Raw genomic sequence first — 20,937 nt, forward strand, 5'->3', positions numbered from 1 at the left:
AATCTAGCACTAACTCAGCAGAGAGTGTGCCAACCCAAAATAGGCTCCGGGTCGGTCTGAGCGACTTTCCGCATCCCTATTGCGCATGAAGGAGAGCGCGGTCATCGGGGCGCACAGGTGGGTGCACTCTCCAAACACCCTCTCCAAAAGGTGCCAAACGAGTTATCTTGGACACAAGTGGACCAAAACGATCAGGTGCAGAACAACCTAATCGGCGTTTGATTTGAGAAAGGAAAAATGGATTTACATGCACGGTAGTCTCATGAAGAGAGGAGGGGACATGGGCGGGGCCGAGGCGCCTGTCGTTTCCCCTCCACGCTTAGCGGGGCAGCAGGGCTGGAAATACCTCCCGGGAGCACAGTCGCCAGTCCAGCACGGAGACCCGCCTGGCCAAAAGAACGCGCCTCACACTTACCAGGATTGCCAGAAATTCCTGAAAAATATACCTGCTATTTATGGCATGTGGCTTGTAACTTTACTCCTGCTGTACTCTCTCCAAGAAGGTAAGAGAAAAAAATATTATAATACTATTTTGGAATATTTCACAACCTGCAGTCTGAGATGGGCTTCTTGGTATTTAAGTTGAATGAATGAATGAAAAGTTGCATGTGAAAACTGCTGTTAATGTAAGATTATGCCTGGTCTACCCTTATGCTCCGGCCGAAAATGAAAAGATAGTTAAATTTATTATCAAAATCAAATTCCAAAAAAACTGTTGCAGCTGAGTGAGCAGAAATTTTAAATGAGGGAGCTTGAATTGTAAAATTTCTTGGGTGTTTGGTGTTTTTTTGCAGCGCACCTTGGTGCCTCTCAGATGGTGCTGATAGCACGGATTGTTTTCGCATTACCAACTCCAGTTATGAATATGCAAAATGGCTGAATGCTGAGAATGAGGTGCAAACTGACGGGGAGTGAGACAGAAATAAAAACATGCGCTTATAATGATTTGCAAATTTTTTTAACAAATAGTAAATTTCCCAATGTAGTCCAAAGTTTTCAGGTGTACGTTTGTGATTTAATTTTAGATCTAGGCGCTTCCATCTTGTAGCTTTTGCTAATTGCAGCTGTTTGGATGGACTGATTAGGAGGAGAAGTGCTGGTTGCTACAGAGACGCTCTTATGTTTAGGACGAGATTTTTTTTTTTCCTTCTATGATGACAAATTGTTGTCATTTGGTGGTAAATAAAAGGGTCCCCTTTCTCCCACAACGGCCTTATTAGTGTAATAGGTCTGCACCCACATAAAGGCCATAATTAGAGCATTCAGATTTGTCCTTCTTACTTAATTCACTGTGCCCCTTTTAAAAAACGTCCTCTGATTTTTCTGCCTGCAAATGCGAAATCCTCCTTTAAATTATTTCTTTTGTGTTTCTTGTTCACGATGCAACAAATCCCTGACCCATTTGTAAAGTTCATCTTTGTGGTGCTTTTATAGTGCATTAAAATAATCTCGAGGAAATCTGTGTCGAAAATAATAGGAATACAACACTCCCACATGAGAGTGTATTTATAGGCCTTTGTGTACATCCTGCCTGCCTAAAACCATTTTCATGTGATATTAGCTGAAGCCTTGAAAAGGAGCAAATATGTATTTTTTTTCTAAAAGTCTGGGAGCAGAAATATGGCCGTTTTAGCGCATAAACAGGCCTTATAGGCACTAACGTATCAATGAAGTGTTTGATTGTACTGGATATTTATGTAGACTAATTTCAGTTAATGAAAAATGGGCTTTAAAATACATCTCTTCTTTTTTTTTATTGTTTTTTATTTATTCAATGTGATTTGAAAGCCTGGCAGAGGGCTTAATGGAATCATTTTAAAATACGCAAATTTATTTCATCAAATGAGAAACTACAGGGGCGTGGGTGCAGATTAGAGACTTGCCCGGTCATGTTCCTCACTAATAGCGCACCTGGACCCCGCGGACATGTCCGCGCGCGTGTGCCAGCCAGCGCGGGCGCGTGGACGAGAGGCGTGCGACGGGGACGCCCCTTGGAATGGTTCTGCTGGTACACGATGGGTACTTTTTTTATGAGATCCAAACATGTCTTGAGGTTTTTTAAACTCGAAAACAGCCATAAAAGAAAGGTAAAATGTTTTGGGCCCTAAATGGAAAAATGGGTAAAACTCTGTTGCAAAATCGCTAATGGATCTTCAAAAGTATCCTGTTATATAAAAAAAAAATATATATATACGTACTTTTGAAACGAAGATGTAGTCTTCTCTTGTGTTTTTTTTTTTTAATTTACAGGCTCTGTAAATATTCATTGCAAATGTTGATTAGTTAGCAATAATGAAAATTAAGCTCATAATATAATAAACAGGCCTAATCTCAAGCAAATATAATCAATTTTAAAAAGTGTCAAATAATTTGTACAAAAATGATTATTTAAAGGTGTTTAATGAGAGGTGACAGCAGCAGGGGGGATCATTCCTGCTTGTTCACACCACTGAGTCAGTGGCACTGAACCCCCTTCCCCTCCTTGCCCATTGCCATTTTCTTTCATTGCAAGAATGCAAAATTAAGGCTGCAACCTGAGTAAAATTCAGTATTGACAGACTGCATTGTGCTTGCAATTTCTCAAACATAATCCAGGCTTTCTCTTTTTTTTTTTTTTACCACATTAAACCTTATTTAATTTTATACTTAGGGATAAGAATGCCACTCTGGAGGAAGGCCATAAAGAAAAATAGTGCTCTTTGAGTTATTTTTGACTATATTTGACCCTTTCCTGAATTTAATTTGTTTACATTTCTCTAAAATAAGCCTATCAAAATTCATATAATATAAACATTATTTGAAATATAATAACGAATTTTAATAGAGTTTAGAGTTTGGTTTTAACTCTTATATCTTCATTCATTAATTTACTAAATATAAGTAGCTGCTGTTAAAAGTTGTTCATAAAAGCCCCATGGGACAGCACAGTTTTTTCCCAATTTCACCAAATTTATCTAGATTTTATCTAGATTTTCTAAAATGACTAACCAAAACTAAACAAAAAAAACCAACATCCATGCCTGACATCAAAAGTGAACGTGCAAAATTTTCTCCAGCAAGAACTCTGTGTATCAACACAGCATTGCTAAATTGAGCCAGACCTTCTCCGAATTTCATTGGATGCCAGTACCGCACATTTTTCCGAAGGAGGGAGTGTTCGGCAAATGTCAAATCTCTGAAGCAAGTAGTTGTTTTTTTGTTGGATCTCCCTCTATCTCCATCTCTCTCTCCATCTCTCCCTCCCCTCCTTGCTCAGTCGCTTCCTCTTGCAATGACTCCCCTCCCTCTCTTTCCCTCATCACTAGGCAGAATTAAAGGCTGGGGGGAGGGGCAGTTTATGCAGACTGTGCTGTGACTTGTGATCTACCAGATTTGATATTCACATTAAGAGAGAAACTGGCTGCTTTGAAGTGAGGGGGGAGCAGGTCCCTGGGGACTGCTGAAGTAGCATACTTTTTTTTTAGTGACACAGCATAGTCCAGGGGGGTCGGGGGTGGTGGGTGCAAGGGGTTTGAGGGAACAGATTACTACGGGACAAGGGTGTGGAACAGCAAAACCCATCCATTGATTAGATCTAACTTCAGCAACCTTCCTTACTTCTCTACCCACCAACCACCTTCTTATGCCAAACTCTTGGGATTATCTATAAATTTACACCTACCTACATCCCCCCATATCTCACTGATATTCAATTCACACACCCTCTCTCATTGTATTTTGTCCCAGTGCCTCCTGTGACAGTGTGTTTCCACATGTAGTTGCTTTTCCTGTTGCCACCCAAATCAAAACACAACTTTCTGTCCCAAAAACGCTTGACTGATGAGAGACAGCTGGATGGCAAGCCAAGAAAAGAGAAAAAAGTAGAACTACACTGAAGATGAAGCTGTTTCTAAAAAAGGGGAAAGAAGAATTTTATGTCAGTTTGTTTGCCTAATCTACATGCAAAAAGCAGGGCTGCAAAAGCTGAATCCCAGTTTTGACCTTTGGTATCTAAACTTATTTAGAAATAAAGCCCAATACGTGTTGGAAATTATTTTTAGGTTGAGATTTGTGAGAGCAGGGCAGCATGAGGATGTGTTTTGTCTTTAGTTGGGCACAGGGGCATGTGGAATTGTAAAAATGTGTGAATTTGAAACATTTTGGCTTTTGGAGTTTGTCCCCCCCCCAGCACAATACAGTTGTGAGCGTCAAGTGTGTGTGTGTGTGTCCATGTGCGGTTGTGTGTATTCACATCCTTGAGAGGCGTAGATGAGCTGCATTATGCATGATGAAACCTTGCATAGGTTATGACTTCTGCCTCTCCGACATACATATTCATGCATTGCTCACTGGCAGGGCGTGTAAAATAGTTCCTGCGACTCTGACAGCCTAAGCTGTAGCTCCAGTGGTGCCATCAGCGCCTCCAACACCTTCCTGTAAGGGCTGGTTTTCTCTCTGGAGCTGTGTCTGAACGAGGCTGATGAAACCTCCTGGGTGCAGGCGAACTGCAACAACACCTTCATGAAAACCATGCAGCACTGTCTACACTGCTAACACAGTATCAACTGCCCACGTGCTGCAAGGGTTGGGCAACAGCAATGTTTGTTTTTCTTATGTTATCACAAATATTAAATCCTCAATACTATTCTGAAATCAACAGTTCTTTTTTAAAAATGGTCTAATATTTTGGTAGATGATAATTTTCCTTAAAAAACACAAACCAGAATTCTCTATGTAAGATTTTATAGATCTTCCTCACTTGTGTTACATTATTATTAAGACTTACTTTCTGATTGTGTAAAATAATACTTGTGAGGACCTCACAACTTGATCCAGTAAAAAACAATCTGCTGTTAGTGGAAAGAAAAACGAAAAAATTAGACTCAACAAATAATTCAGGATTTTGATGTGGTTTAACTTTTAGTCAGGTGGTCATATTCAAGATTATTTTCCTGATTTAGACCCACAGTGAGTGTTGACTCTTTTATGACTTTCAAATCTGTGTGCTTTATCAGAGTATGTGATTCATGTCTTCAATATATTTTTCATGTTTTCTTGACACCAATATTTTGGTGTGATTGTTACACTGTACGTCGATGATCATTTCCTAATCTTCAACTAAATCGTTTGAAAGGTGCAGAATAGTGATGAAACAGCAACCAAAGCTTCTAGGAGTTTGCAAGTGAAATGTAGGTTTTATGAAGTAAAGTTTTTGTACTTTGGACTCAAATGCCCCTGTTTGAAAGTCATGCTGCTAGCTTCACCTTCTAACATAAAATGCTCTAGACAGTACACTATAAAGGGTTTGGTTAAACAAGACAAGAAGATTTAAGACAAGAAGAAAACTTTGTTTCATAGATAAAATAAAGGTTTCAGAGATTACAAACTGTGTTTTAAAGACTCGGTAGTCAGTGTAGATAAATCAAATCAAGGCTGGACCAATCCATGTACTGCATTTTTTGTTTGTATAATTCTAACTTAGTTGTAATGCTAAAACACATTTGCGTAGAAATATCAGGTTCACATTTGACCATTCTAAATATTTAATATTTTGAAATAGCAGTGTACAACTGCATCCAGATTCCTTAAACATAGTAAAACAGCCTTTTAGTTTTCTGGCAACAAGAAGCTCTCAAGCAGATTGTAACTTTAGCATCAGCCTGTATCCTTACAGACCTCACAACTCATGTGTATCTTGTCCGTAATTCAGCCATCAAGTTTTTTTTTTGGTAACCAGTCATCGGCGGTCCAGTGAACACAGTTGTTACCTGTGAAACGTATCAAGTATATAATGGAAACTGCCGAGGCAAGCGTTAATGTTGGCTCAGCAGAAAATCAGCAACTATTTCTCCGACTACTACGTACTACCCCTCAAATATTCTTCGAGTAGCTATTTAAACCGGCCTATTCCACACTTTGAATGTTTCCATGCACTAACTTTCTGTTTTGAGATGTTTGTGTTTTGCACCTGACTGTCAGTTTGCTATGTGTTGTGCAGGTTTATTCAGCGTGCTTTCTTTGATCTATCATTGACTCCATTAAAAGTAGATGTTAAAAAAAAAGAGTAGATGTAAAGCAGTGTCTGGTTGGTTAATGTGGTAATCAGTTTGACTATGGTTCTTATAGGTTTTAAGAATTGTCAACTAACCTATACTTGATGCTGATACTGTTTTAATCTGACCCTTCACATGGATGCAGACCTTTAATCGTGTGTGATCGCAGTATCAAAAGGATTTTGTTTGTAATAATGTCTTGAATCAACTGAGAATCCAATAGCTTTTGGTGGAAAGTCATGAATCTTGATGAAAGCACTTTCTAAACAAACAATGAAAAGTTAGGTAAAACATAAACAGGCATTTTAGGGATCAGATGCAACTCAGTGAAGTTGGTGTTTTTTAAATACATTTCCTAATGTGTTCAACAGAATAGCCTTTAAAGGTATTTATAAACACAATATATTTATGATGCTGTATTTTTCTATCACTGGTACAATCGTTATGTTTTGTTATCCTGGCAATGCAAGCTATCATACTGGTTGGCACAGGTGGTTGGTAACATTTGATCGGCTGGTTTTAAATGGAGTGGAAACTCTACTGTTCTGGCACAAATGCAGCACTGAGCCTTTGACCACACCTGGTGGGGTGGACCTGTGATGTATCCCTAGTCAGTTTGTTTTTCAAATTTATTTATATTTATATGCCCTCTATCTGCAAAAAAAAAACTGCAATTTGTTTGTCAAAAAATAGCATTTTATGTATTGCGATCTAAAAATATTTTGCAGTACTTTCTCGTGGTGAATAGGCGGAAATGATCATTTTAAGATAATGTAATGTGACAGTTTTAAGGGAGGTTGTTTATAGCATTAAAAACGTAACTGATATCGCTTTCGCATTGGACATAGGTGGAGTTTTTGCACTAGCTCATTTCTTATTGGGGCGTCTTGTTGTACCACAGATACATGTTGTAAAAATAGGTCATGCAAAATTAGGTTTTTGTTTATAACTTGCCAACAATCAATAGTGTCATAAGGATAAATGGTGGTTTTATCTTTATTTGCCACTTCTTTAGATGTTGCCACAATGTTAGGAAGGCAACTTGTTGTAGTTTGTTGCTCTCCAAAAGATTTGCTCCTGCAGTCACATGTTGTCTCTTTCAGTTATTTTCCATAATTCTTATTATATAACACAAGAATAACAGTTTCTATGTACATTGTATTTCCTGGAATGTAGATCCATACCTTAAAGGGTAAAACACAAGTCTTGCTCACTCCTGCAGACTAAATGATCCTCAGAGATGTCATAGGAAATAGCTTCTTTTTAATAAACCTTTTACATCTCTGTGTCCCCTGACTTCATTTTGAACACCTTGCTGATACTGTTTGCTAGTAAAAACAAACAGTATCCACATTGAAGAGTGTTGTTGTTTGAGCAATCTTTCAGCACTTACATATGGTGAGTTCACTGATTGGAAAAACGTTGGAGTTTTTGGTATCCAACTGGCTGGTCATCAGTCATGGCCAGTCAAGATCGACCGATCTTTTTGTGCATATCTAATATTGATGTATTGCTTTATTGTACTAGTTTTTATAACGAATGGCCCCTGCTAGCTGTGAAGCTATAATCTGTATAATAAAATTCCCAAGAAAGATAATTCCTGTAGATTTAATTTCTATTTCTTGGCACAGTGAAGAGTAATTTTGAATAAAAGGTTTTATTTTTTGTTCTGTTGTGACCAGCAATAAAAGCCCTAGTTCTTTCCTGCCATCTTTATTGTTTGCATGGGGCAGGGGGATCATCTTTTCAAAAAATATTTAAAGTAAAGTATTAAAATATTGAGCCTTTGTATTTTTAAGTATTTAATAGGTTATAGCTTTGTTAATTTGAGTATAATTACTTTTATTATTAATTGTCTCTAATATTGGAGATATGAGAAATTAAATATTTGTGGCTGTGTCTTTCATTCTTGTAAGAACCTCCCAGCTAATTAACTGCTGTTTTCAGTTGCATGTATGGATGAGTACCTGACTTTGTTGAGTTATAATAGACTTCAAAGCAGCTCTGGAAACCATGTTTGTATTTATTATCCAACAAGTCACTCAACATACACTGGCCAAAAAAAAAGTCCCCACCTGGAAATAACTAAGCAAATAGGTACGAGCCTCCCTTTGGATAATTACTGCATGGGCGATTATGTTTCAGCTGGCAACAAGTTATTTAACCCCAACAGGTGCAATGAGTTGCTTCTCATTTCTTAAACAACCATGTCAAAAGACACATCCCATGGTCGTGGAAAAGATGTCAGTCTGTTTCAGAAGGGTCAAATCATTGCATCAAGCAGAGAAAATATCTAAGGAGATCGCAGAAACTACCAAAATTGGGTTAAGAACTGTCCAAGGCATTATTAAAAACTGGAAGGATAGTGGGGACCCGTCTTCGAGGAAGAAATGTGGCCGGAAAAAAATCCTAAATGATCGTGATCGGCGATCACTTAAACATTTGATGATCAAATTGAAGAAAAACTCCGGGCTATGTTTAATAGTGAAAGTAAGAGCATTTCCACACGCACAATGTGAAGGGAACTCAAGAGATTGGGACTGAACAACTGTGTAGCCTTAAGAAAACCACAAATCAGTGAGGATAATCGGGAAAAAAAGCTTCAGTTTTCTAGGGAGCATAAAGATTGGACTCTGGAGCAATGGAAGAAGGTCATAGGGTCTGATGAGTCCAGATTTACCCTGTTCCAGAGTGAGAACAGGGTAAGAAGAGAGGCAGGTGAAGTGATGCACCCATCATGCCTAGTGCCTACTGTAAAAGCCTGTGGGGGCGGTGCTATGATCTGGGGTTGCTGCAGTTGGTCAGGTCTGGGTTCAGCAACAGTATGTGTTCAAACAATGAGGTCAGCTGACTACCTGAATATACTGAATGACCAGGTTTTTCAATCAATGGATTTTTTCTTCCCTGATGGCACGGGCATATTCCAAGATGACAATGCCAGGATTCATTGGGCTCCGATTGTGAAAGAGTGGTTCAGGGAGCATGAGACATCATTCTCACACATGGCTTGGCCACCACACAGTCCAGATCTTAACCCCATTGAGAATCTTTGGGATGTGTTGGAGAAGACTTTGCGCAGCAGTCAGACTCTACCATCATCAATGCAAGATCTCAGTGAAAAATTAATGCAACACTGAGTGGAAATAAATCTTGTGACATTGCAGAAACCTATTGAAACAATGCCACAGCAAATGTGTGCCGTAATCAAAGCTAAAGGCGGATCAACGAAATATACAATGTGTGACTTTTTTTTTTGGTGGCAACTTTTTTTTTGGCTAGGCAGTGTATCTTACAATATTTTGCACAGGAGATGTTGAAAGATATATGTTCATTGCAGGCTTTTTCAACACTGACCAATAAATGTAATTTGCCGCACTTATTGATATGATACCCCTGATGTCTATCAGATAGATACACCTCCTTGTTGCCCTTCTTTTGCATCTATTACTTCATCTATTAGTATCCTCCCAGCATTGGTCAGTTGAGAGGATAGTCTTTTGTGGATGCTCCTTTTATACTCTGTTTTGACACCCTCACCACTAAGCTAGTCTTCAGATTTGCCACACTTTTACTTCAGCTCAGTTTAATTTCATTTATTTATATAGCACTGATGCACAAGTGTCATCTCTTGTCAATTCACAAAAAAAAATCCAATTTATGTACAGAAACTCAGTCATTTTAATCCAGTCATGTAAACAGATTCAAATTCAATTACATAAACGGCAATTCAATCCTAGCTATTAAACAGTGCCATCAAGTTCAGTGTATTATTCCAGTTGGTAAAAGGTGTTAAGGAAACCCAGCCGGATGCATAGAGTTGTTGACTTTGCAGAAATTCCTCATTTTGAGCATGAATGCAGCAACAGTGGTGAGGAGAACTCCATTTTAACAGGAAGGAACCTCCAGTAGAACCTGGGTTAGATAGATATGTGCCACCACTGCCTTACTTGTGTGTCATCCATACAATTCTATTTTCGTTTGCAATTTATCAAATAGCTTAGAGTTTTTTGGTTGGATTTTGTATTTGTAATAAAGCAGGTTGATAAAGAACCTTAAAATCAGAACTTAAGATTGCAGATATCTTTTGGACTTTTCTGTGCCTGATGACACAAAATCTATGGAGTTGAGGCCAGCTATGGTGTCCGTTCAGACAATGGGTTGTCCAATGCAGCCGCTGTCACAATAATGGGAGAAAGTTCGTGCCTAAAAAAGGATCTAAAAGGTAACATGGATAAAACTTTAACTGCATTAAATAATGGTTGAAGATGATTTCTACCAGAGCCACTACGTTTCACAATGTCATCAAGGGACATTTTTGTTAATTATTTGTAAATAATAGAGATAGAGTTTACAGTGAAAGCTCTTAGATTGCTATTTTGTGTGGTTTACAGTTGTCATATTTAGTTGTTGTGTTATTGTTTTAAATTCAGACAACGCTTAAGTGCCATTTTGGCTCCTCCCAATATGGTTGAGAACAGAGTGCATTTGAAGGTTTTTATCGGTTTTCATGTGTGTATTTGTGTTTCGTATTTGTGTGTATTTTGCATGGTTTCAACACAGCTTTGACATGGTTTTGAGTAGTGGGAGTTCTCTCTGATCTACTTCCTGCACTATCAGTCTCAGTCCTCCACATTCCCCCAAATGCCTATGCCTCCAGGCCAAATAATCTACTGTAAAAGAGGTTCTTTCGCTGGCCACAACCCCCTTCCCCCAAGCTGATAGGGTGACCCCTCACTTCCCTACTTTACTGCTATCCCCCCATTGGGAGATTATAGATATTGCAATCTTTAATATGGGCTTTATGCTCAGGGGCCATTATCAGTAATCTGCGGAGGGGAGGGAGTCTGACCTGGTTTTTGTAGCCCACCACTGGACTGCCAGACACATTTTCATGTACCATCTGTAACATGTTGCCCAGTTATCAATCTCTGACAAGGGATCCCCCTTCATTTTGAAATAAATTATAATTATTGTCCTACCCCATCCCTGATACGATCTGATGGGGTTAATCTTGGGGTTAGACTTTGAGTTTGATTATTTGGGCCCAGTAACAAAGTACAGAATATTTTAACAATTTAGAACAAAAACGTTTCCATGTTAGAATGGACCCTTATATAACCAGACAGGTTTGTATTAATTTCTCATATTTTAGGGAAAGAAAAAAGAAAAACTATAATGAGGTCATTACATCTGCTCAGATTCGTCTTGAATGACATACATTTGTTTAAAAAGGTATTTTTTTGAATTAGGAATTGAATTAAGAAGAAAGATATCTCAGCAAAATTGCAAATCTAGCGGCTTGTCTTCCCTTCATTAAACATAATATCCAGTGCTCCATTAAAAAAAAAACAAAAAAAAAAACATATAATATATATATATATATATATATATATACTGGTCCTTCTCAAAATATTAGCATATTGTGATAAAGTTCATTATTTTCCATAATGTAATGATGAAAATTTAACAATCATATATTTTAGATTCATTGCACACTAACTGAAATATTTCAAGTCTTTTATTGTCTTAATACGGATGATTTTGGCATACAGCTCATGAAAACCCAAAATTCCTATCTCACAAAATTAGCATATTTCATCCGACCAATAAAATAAAAGTGTTTTTAATACAAAAAACGTCAACCTTCAAATAATCATGTACAGTTATGCACTCAATACTTGGTCAGGAATCCTTTTGCAGAAATGACTGCTTCAATGCGGCGTGGCATGGAGGCAATCAGCCTGTGGCACTGCTGAGGTCTTATGGAGGCCCAGGATGCTTCGATAGCGGCCTTTAGCTCATCCAGAGTGTTGGGTCTTGAGTCTCTCAACGTTCTCTTCACAATATCCAACAGATTCTCTATGGGGTTCAGGTCAGGAGAGTTGGCAGGCCAATTGAGCACAGTGATACCATGGTCAGTAAACCATTTACCAGTGGTTTTGGCACTGTGAGCAGGTGCCAGGTCGTGCTGAAAAATGAAATCTTCATCTCCATAAAGCTTTTCAGCAGATGGAAGCATGAAGTGCTCCAAAATCTCCTGATAGCTAGCTGCATTGACCCTGCCCTTGATAAAACACAGTGGACCAACACCAGCACCCCAGACCATCACTGACTGTGGGTACTTGACACTGGACTTCTGGCATTTTGGCATTTCCTTCTCCCCAGTCTTCCTCCAGACTCTGGCACCTTGATTTCTGAATGACATGCAGAATTTGCTTTCATCCGAAAAAAGTACTTTGGACCACTGAGCAACAGTCCAGTGCTGCTTCTCTGTAGCCCAGGTCTGGGGAATGCGGCACCTGTAGCCCATTTCCTGCACACGCCTGTGCACGGTGGCTCTGGATGTTTCTACTCCAGACTCAGTCCACTGGTTCTGCAGGTCCCCCAAGGTCTGAAATCGGCCCTTCTCCACAATCTTCCTCAGGGTCCGGTCACCTCTTCTCGTTGTGCAGCGTTTTCTGCCACACTTTTTTCTTCCCACAGACTTCCCACTGAGGTGCCTTGATACAGCACTCTGGGAACAGCCTATTTGTTCAGAAATGTCTTTCTGTGTCTTACGCTCTTGCTTGAGGGTGTCAATAGTGGCCTTCTGGACAGCAGTCAGGTCGGCAGTCTTACCCATGATTGGGGTTTTGAGTGATGAACCAGGCTGGGAGTTTTAAAGGCCTCAGGAATCTTTTGCAGGTGTTTAGAGTTAACTCGTTGATTCAGATGATTAGGTTCATAGCTCGTTTAGAGACCCTTTTAATGATATGCTAATTTTGTGAGATAGGAATTTTGGGTTTTCATGAGCTGTATGCCAAAATCATCTGTATTAAGACAATAAAAGACCTGAAATATTTCAGTTAGTGTGCAATGAATCTAAAATATATGAATGTTAAATTTTCATCATGACATTATGGAAAATAATGAACTTTATCACAATATGCTAATATTCTGAGAAGGACCTGTATATATATATATATATATATATATAGACATGTAATTAAAAACATGTCATTATAAAAGGGACAAGTAGTAAAAAAAAAAAAAAACAGGTGAAATTTAAACAATTCTGATTCTGTTGCCTTGAACATTATATGACGTCACCAGAGGCATGTCTGTGGGAAAGCTAGTTTTGGGAGGGTAGATTGGATCTTAATTAAATAACACTTTATAATAAAACAGAAAAAGAATAAGAAAGACCAGCATATGTTCTATTGTGGCACAGTATATCTAAAGAAAGTTTGATTGATTTTATAGAAAATGTTAAATTCTGGATGGCTTAAAATTTCAATAAATTTCAATGTTTTATTAATACCAGTCTTGGGTGGCTCTCAGTTAATATCAATTAAGAAAAAATATTTAATTCTACTCTCAAGTCAATCATGTTTCTGATCTTGAGAATGTCAAAATCTGGTCCTTTCTATTACATTGTTATCTGCTTTAAGTTTTCAGAACTGTATCAAACCTTGCTCATTCCTTAAGTGGTCAAAACACATTCTTTGTTTTAGCACTTTAAGCCAGAGCTTTATGGCTAACGTTCTGAAAAAACATCTCTGACTTATTGACCTACGGTGTGCCCTAATGACTGCTGAGATCCATAGTCTTTGCTCTTCCAACTATCTCCAGGTCAACATTTGTTATGAAAAGATTTAAAGCCTTTTCCTCTCAAACTCCCTGCCCACTAAATCTCTAACTGCCTTCAAATCTCTCTATAAAACCTTTCTCTTTGTAAGAGCCTTTGGCGATGTCTAAGATATTTATTACAGGTTCTATTATTCTACTTTTGTGAGTCAAACCGGCTCACCTTTCCCTTCTTGTATAGCACATTATAGTATAACGTTAATAATAATAGATATATATAGTATAACAATCAAATAATAATAATAATAATAATAAGAGCTTGTTGTACTCTGTTCACAAAGCTGTGTTCACGTATTTGATTTTTGCAGCAAGAAGGTCTTGGGTTCGATTCCCGGCCGGAGGTCTTTCTGCATGGAGTTTGCTCCTTTCTGCATGGAGTGTTCTCCCCTTGCATGCGTGGGTTCTCACCGGGTACTCCGGCTTCCTCCCACAGTCCAAAGACATGCCTGTTAGGTTAATCGGTAACTCTAAATTGCCCTTAGGTGTATGAATGAGTGTGTGTATGGTTGTCTGTGTGTTGCCCTGTGATGGACTGGCGACCTGTCCATGGTGTACCCCCCCTCTTGCCCATAGACTGCTGGAGATAGGCACCAGCTCCCCCGCGACCCATTATGGAATAAGCGGTAGAAAATGACTGACTGAAATATAATTTATTTTCAATCACCAGTTGATCTTTTGATATATGATATTATTTTTATAACTTAATTCAGTCAAAACGATCAGTGCCAATTTGTAATTAAATGTTGATGTAAAGGGGAAAAGTGCTGATTTTATGCAGTTGGTATCCAAAACCTAACATTGTTTAGTAAGGACGATTTAAAAAATCTGTCCTAAATTCATCTATGAGGGGGGTAACCATTTAGTCGGTGGGTGTAAATGAGATGATATGCAGTGAATTAGAGTCAGCAGTGGTTAAAATCCACATCTGTCCATCAGAAGTGTCCCCCACTAATTTCTCTTTTAATCTCGCCCTAACTTGGTGCAACCTACCCCACCATCTTTCCTCTATTAACTCACTTTTTCTCTGCTGGAGGTGTGTGTGTATTTAATCTGAGGGCCTATGAATAACTTGGCTATGTGTGTGTATTTGTGTGTGTGTTTGTGTAAATATGTAAGGAGATTAAACAGACTTAAATCTCTGCGTCTGGCATAGAAATTCCAATCACATAACCTATCAGCGAGTTCCCTCCCTCCCTGTCTCTCTGTTTGTCTTTGTGTATGTGTGCACAAACTGTATGAAGGTAATAGACTCCTCCTCCCCCCAATCTGTCCCGTCCACCTAAACCATCACAAGCTTTAGTCCAAATCCCTGGCTTTTTGAGTCACATGACCGATATTTGCAGCTGGACATTAGACATACATTTGTTATGATTATTTTGCAACACATCTGAAGGACATTCCCACCCTTTTCAACTTGTGTGTGCTATTGCGATGTGGGCAACAGCTGCGATTGTGTATGATAACCTTAAATAAAAATAACACAGTTTAATAGAATGAAACATAAATAGGCATTTGAAATAAAAAGGTATGTTATGGTCTAATTGCTATCATTAACAATAAGAAAATATTTAATACTTGCAAACAAAAAAATGAATAAATAAGCTGCTAAAAAAATGAGGTATTGATCAATTACACTTATGTTACAATTATTTACAACCTTTGCTTATTGTTAATTTGATCTCAACACAAAAAAACATTACTCTGACAGAAATCAAATTGGAATTGTTGTGCAGTTTGAATGGTACCAAAGAATGTCAAAAGGATGCAGATTGAAAAGGTAGAACACAATATTGAAAGAGTACAGTTCACCCCACAACACACAACCTGGCCACTTGTTTTGATGTGCAGTTTGTAGCAACATAGCCAAAACTACGCAAAACAAAATTGAGAAAAACACACTAAACCGTCAAAGGACCCTGAGTATACGGTGGTGAAAAAATGTGACGGTTTTGAAACCGTAACTTTTTAAAACCTTGGTATCCATAGATACTGGTAACTGGCCCATGCCTCTGTAAATCAGTGGTACTGAAATTCATTCAATCTGGGTTTTGGGTGTTGCAATGTGTACACTGCACATAGCACATGGTCAAACCTTATCCTGCTAAGTAATTATGTTTCATCTGTTTGCCTCTGCAGTACACAGTGAGGATGTGGTCTCTACCAGGCTTTACTTTGTGAATGCCTCCCTGCAGAAGATAACCTACTCCAGCTCAGTGGGGGTGTCCCTGCCCTGTCCTGCAGGAGGCACCCCCAGTGCCATACTGCGCTGGTACCTGGCCACCGGCGACGACATCTACGACGTGCCCCACATCCGCCACGTCCATGCCAACGGCACCCTCCAGCTGTACCCGTTCTCGCCCTCCGCCTACAACAGCTACATCCACGACAATGACTACTTCTGCACCGCCGAAAACCAGGCCGGCAAGATCCGCAGCCCCAACATCCGCATCAAAGCCGGTGAGTGGCAGCAACAGACAGTGGTTGAAACAGAAAATAGAGCAGTTGTGATTGACAGCTGCAAAAAAAGCACAGCCCACACTGAATCACCTGCCCTAAAATAGCCCTTGACCTGAACACAGATTGACCTAGAACACAGTCTGCGAGAGAACATCTGCATCACTCACCACATCAGACCTCAGCCTTTACTAGCACCTATTAGACAGAGCCAGTGATAAAGCAATGCACTTCATTCCAACATCCAGCATTCAGCTTCTCCATCTGCTGAATGAGATCTAAAACCTCTTTGGAGTTTTCAAATATGTCTAGATCTAAAAAGATGGGGAAAAAATTCCAGTCACTTCGGAAAAGTCAGAACTAAACAGGCTAGTGAAATTTTATAGGCAAATTGAAGATTTTGTAATGTGTTTCTTATTAGTTTTTTATTTTTTTTATTTTAGTTAATAATAAAAAAATACCAACATATAATGACATAGTCATAATATAGCTTTGACGTATTTACAGTAACAGTGGACTCCATGGTTCCTAACTGCCTCTTAAAATAAATCTGCCCATGTTTGAAACAAAAGTGTTTTGCATTTAATCTTTATGGAATGCACTAGAGCTGCACAATATATTCAATCACAGCTGTCCACAGTATTAATGGGTGCAGTAACAAAGTCACAAAGGACTGCTTGAATGCAAAATTTGATTGGTTAAATTATTTCAGCTGCCATGCATTAAAACTCTGCTTGCAAATCATATACTTCGTCATTTTGATGGACTGTTTTTCAAAACTGCTAAATGTTTGAACACTGCACAGAAATGGTTGAAATGTGAAAGATCGTTTTTCACAACGTAGAAAAGACACAGAAAAGATGCCAGCATCAAGATGTTCATTAATATCTAAACCTGGTTGAAAAGTAAAAGATGAAAAGCCAACTCATTCCAACATAGAAAAGCCATCTATATGAAGACATTTATATGTTTAAAAGGAAAAGTTAAAACAAAACAAAGACCACAATCTTAAAGCTCATGGACAGCAGTGGGGATATTGTATTGATCGAAATAAAAAAAAGACAGTATTGAGGTAAATGTGGGTTAGTCACAAACTATATTGTCATCACAATATTCACAGTAATATTGCAAGCGCATGTTTTTCTAATATTGAGTCGTCTTAAAACATAATTGGTCATATATTTCTAAGATGTAAGCATATATCCGTAAATAGATATTACAATATTTGGAATCCACAGTTTGAAGCAAATTCTTTCAATCTTCCTAAAATGCTCACGGTTGCTTTTCTCATCAATCTGAGCCTCGAATCAGGCGGTAAATGCTCGCGCATCTCATCTTGTGCAAGCTATAACCAATCAGAGCCATTGTTTGCTTGCATACATCTTATGATAGTACAGGATTTTGAATTTACTGGATCTTACGAGCACAGTTTGCTAGGAGGAAGGCTGGAAAAAATACAGAAGGAGGTAAAGTATGGTGTGAATGTGTGAGGAGTAATGTATAGCATAAAACTGGAGGAATTCATGATGTCAAATATTTAACAGAGAGATCCTCAACAAGCAAGAAGCTGTTGAGAAGACAGGATATAGGAGGAAGATGTACTATCAGCAAGACATCAGATTCTATGTTCTTCTCTCTCATCTACGTAGACATATTAGTTTAAGCTATCTGTTTAGTTCTCCAATATTTGTTTTGTTTATTTTAGCTGGCAGAATATTGAGGGCTATCTGCTTTGGTAGTGTTACAGACAAGCTGCTTGTAACTTGCCAACTGCTACAAATTATAACTGACCTAATTTGTCTTTCTTGTAAAAGAGGACTTGTTTCTTGCTGTAACTGAATTTCGCATACAAAAAAAGAGTCACACAGGAAAGCTCCTTTTCACATTTTTTTATCATAATCTAACATGCAAAAATGATAATCTTCACTCTGAAATAAAAAGTTGACTTAATTCAGGTAAAGTTATTGGGTTTCCCGCATAATATTACCAATAATCCCCCCAACCTGAAAAAGGGTGTTCCTTATTTCCCTTTCGAAAAGTTGGCAATCCTAGTGGACACTGACATCTTTTTGGCACAGCACATATTGATTTATTTCCCAAATACATTGGAAAAAATCTTGTCCATAGTGCATTAGAATAGATAATCAATCCTCAAACATCAGCAGATACTGCAGCAGTCTAATTTTGGACATTTTGACCTGAAGTTACCTCTGTTGCTGTTACATTGGGTTTTTCATCTATGTTTCTGCCCTCTTGTTCCAGACTAAACATGCTTCTGTAATTTTCTTTCATTAACAGACCAAATTGGTGTTTTTTATTGATTATATAATGTTGGGCTGCCTTAATAATATAGATTTCATCTAGAGTAAACGAAAACAAGTACATTTGGGGGTTTTAGCTTCTAGAGCTTCCAGGAACACAAGTAAAGAACCCAATTAACAGATACTTCTAACACAGCTGGATTACCTTTAAACAGCATCCATTGTCCCGCTCTGTACCCTGTTCCTCCCTTTCATTCAGGCCACTTTAGTCCCTCCCCCTTCCCTCATGCCATCAACATCTGTTTCCATATTCTGCCTCCCAACACAGGCCTGAACTAATACTCATATTCATTCTAATACTAACACAAGAGCCAAGTGGAGGATTTGAGGCAGGACTCTGAGTTACAGGGCAGCCGGTTTGGTGCCTTTATTCCCACATGACCAGAAAGCCCAGCCTCAGGAGCTGAGGGGGGGATTAGCATGAAGCAAACATCCTGCCACCAGTGGCCTGTGTCAGGCCCTGGCATCGATGGTGATCAGGTCACGGTCGGACAGAATGTAGATTTTTAGTCTGTTACGGATGGTTTTGTTCTTCCTCTGCCAATGAACAGTTATAGAAAGGGATCATCGGCCAATATCATCTAAAATTTCATCAGAAAGACCTTATGAGTTCGAAAATATTATTAAAAACAAGAATCACATTGTTTTGTAAAATCAGATTTATTTAAAATGTAAATTCTGTGCATGGTTTCCCTCATTGCAACCGGGAATGTATGCATACCCTATCCGCGTCTGTTACCAGGCAAGAGATTCCAAACCAGTCTCTTAGCAACCTTCAGATATGTCCTAGCTTTCATGTGATTTTGCTAATGAGCTCCTGCTCATTCAACAGAGTGTAAAATCTTGTCTGAACCTGCATAAAACCAAAGCACCCAAAAAATCCCATTGGTTTTTGAACCTCCGAGCATCCAGTCCTGCGCGCAAAGTTCTGCGCACAAATAGCGTTAATGTCATGCCAGTGCTAAAAAATCACTTGCTTGATTGAGTTGTTTCATGGCAGTCTTAGTCATATATGGTGAAAGGAGAAATGAGACTAGAAGAGCAGTTGTAATAGTGTGTTGTTTCTGTAATCCTATAGTCTCAGTTAAGAAGACTTTTAGAGTGCCTGCCAGATTTATTGACACTCCTTGCTAAAAAGATGAAAAGAGCACTTAAAACCTCAAAACCAAAAGGTTTTCAAAAAATTCAACATTTAATGTAAGTGCATTTATTTAATGTATAAAATTTCCAACAGTGATATTGTTTCAAATTAAGTCACTGGGGCCACACATACTGGCACCAGTGCAGGTAATACTTTGTACAATGCCCTCTAACGTACCACAAGGTTGGAGCATACAGAGGGAGGGATCTTTGATCACTCCTCTTTTAGCAATCTCTCTAGATCGTCCACAATCCTGGGACCTTTCTTATGCCCCTTTTCAGCAGCTTGCCCCACAGATTTTCTGCTGAAATGAAGAGATGAATGGATGGATGGATGGATGGATGGATGGATGGATAGATGGATGGACCATTTCTGTGTTGATTTGGCCATATGTTTTGAATCAACCCTTTCTGAAAGACCCAATAACAGCCCGTGCTTAGTTTTCTGAGCCACCTGATTTTTTTTAAACATTTCCTGGAATTTCAAAAAAATGCATGGCCCAAAGCATCACATATTCTCCTCCACACTTAACAGTGGGGATAAGGCGTCTTTTCGCATGTTCATCCTTTGTTTCACACCAACCCCACCTGGAGTGTTCCTGCAATAAAAGATTCATTTATTTTGAGACTATTACACATTTTTACCAGGAGTGCCCTCTACATTCATGTGTTGACAATGTCTTCTCGGTCTTAACACTACATATTTGTAAAATGCTTCTAGAATACATTTATTTCACCTGTTCTGTCTTTAACAAAATAACCTTCTAAAATCTTATTAAATAATAGTTGAAAGAAAATGTTTTTAATATTTTTTTGTGTGTGTCTATAGTTTTCAGGGAACCCTACACTGTGCGGGTGGCGGACCAGCGCTCAATGCGGGGCAACGTAGCTGTGTTCAAGTGCCTCATCCCCGCTGCCGTGCAGGAGTATGTCAGCGTCGTGTCCTGGGAAAGAGACACCGTTTCCATCGTTCCAGGTAGGAAATCAAATAGCTTGTTGTGGAATCTTTTGCGTTGGACCGTTTGATTGCTTTGCAACTTCTGGATGTGGGCATGTCTTTGTCCTTTATGTCTCTGATTTTGTGGGAGGAGGGTTTGATGCAGCGCTCTGCTTGACCGAACTCTTAACGTGTGTCTTCTGTCTGCTTACCGTTCTGGATCACTGATCTGGTGGCCCTCAACCTACTACTCATGTGTTTTCTTGACATTTCCCTTTTTCTGTCTCTTCTTTCACTGCTTTCCTCATCACATCCATTTTTTTTTCCAGCTAATGTCAAATCCTGCAATTAATTGAGCTTGACACTAAAGAAAATGAGAGAGACTATCTTCCTAAAGTCCCACAGTTTCTATTTCTGTCCACTCCCT

General features: G+C 38.8%; 2 protein-coding genes across 2 annotated transcripts in view; both read left to right on the top strand.

Moving 5' to 3' along the window:
- Window positions 1-196: 196 nt before the first annotated feature.
- Window positions 197-18,712, top strand: LOC124876847 (Down syndrome cell adhesion molecule-like protein 1 homolog). The gene is made up of 3 exons (XM_047379867.1): window positions 197-503; window positions 15,795-16,115; window positions 18,633-18,712. Exons 1-3 carry the CDS (start codon window positions 248-250, stop codon window positions 18,710-18,712), a joined length of 657 nt encoding a protein of 218 aa, XP_047235823.1. The 5' UTR covers window positions 197-247.
- Window positions 18,713-20,446: 1,734 nt separating this feature from the next.
- LOC124876765 (Down syndrome cell adhesion molecule-like protein 1 homolog) overlaps window positions 20,447-20,937 on the top strand; it is a 66,563-nt gene continuing 66,072 nt past the window's right edge. Inside the window, exon 1 of the mRNA XM_047379760.1 lies at window positions 20,447-20,549. Within this exon, the coding sequence (XP_047235716.1) occupies window positions 20,447-20,549 (103 nt within the window). The remainder of the gene's footprint in view (window positions 20,550-20,937) is intronic.

This window comes from Girardinichthys multiradiatus, chromosome 11 (assembly GCF_021462225.1).
Source record: "Girardinichthys multiradiatus isolate DD_20200921_A chromosome 11, DD_fGirMul_XY1, whole genome shotgun sequence".
Taxonomy (NCBI): domain Eukaryota; kingdom Metazoa; phylum Chordata; class Actinopteri; order Cyprinodontiformes; family Goodeidae; genus Girardinichthys; species Girardinichthys multiradiatus.

Coding starts and splice junctions, on each gene's coding strand:
- LOC124876847 (XM_047379867.1), top strand. CDS start 248: ATGCACGGTAGTCTCATGAAGAGAGGAGGGGACATGGGCGGGGCCGAG. Junction 504..15,794: donor GCTGTACTCTCTCCAAGAAG/GTAAGAGAAAAA, acceptor TTGCCTCTGCAG/TACACAGTGAGGATGTGGTC. Junction 16,116..18,632: donor CAACATCCGCATCAAAGCCG/GTGAGTGGCAGC, acceptor CCTTTCATTCAG/GCCACTTTAGTCCCTCCCCC.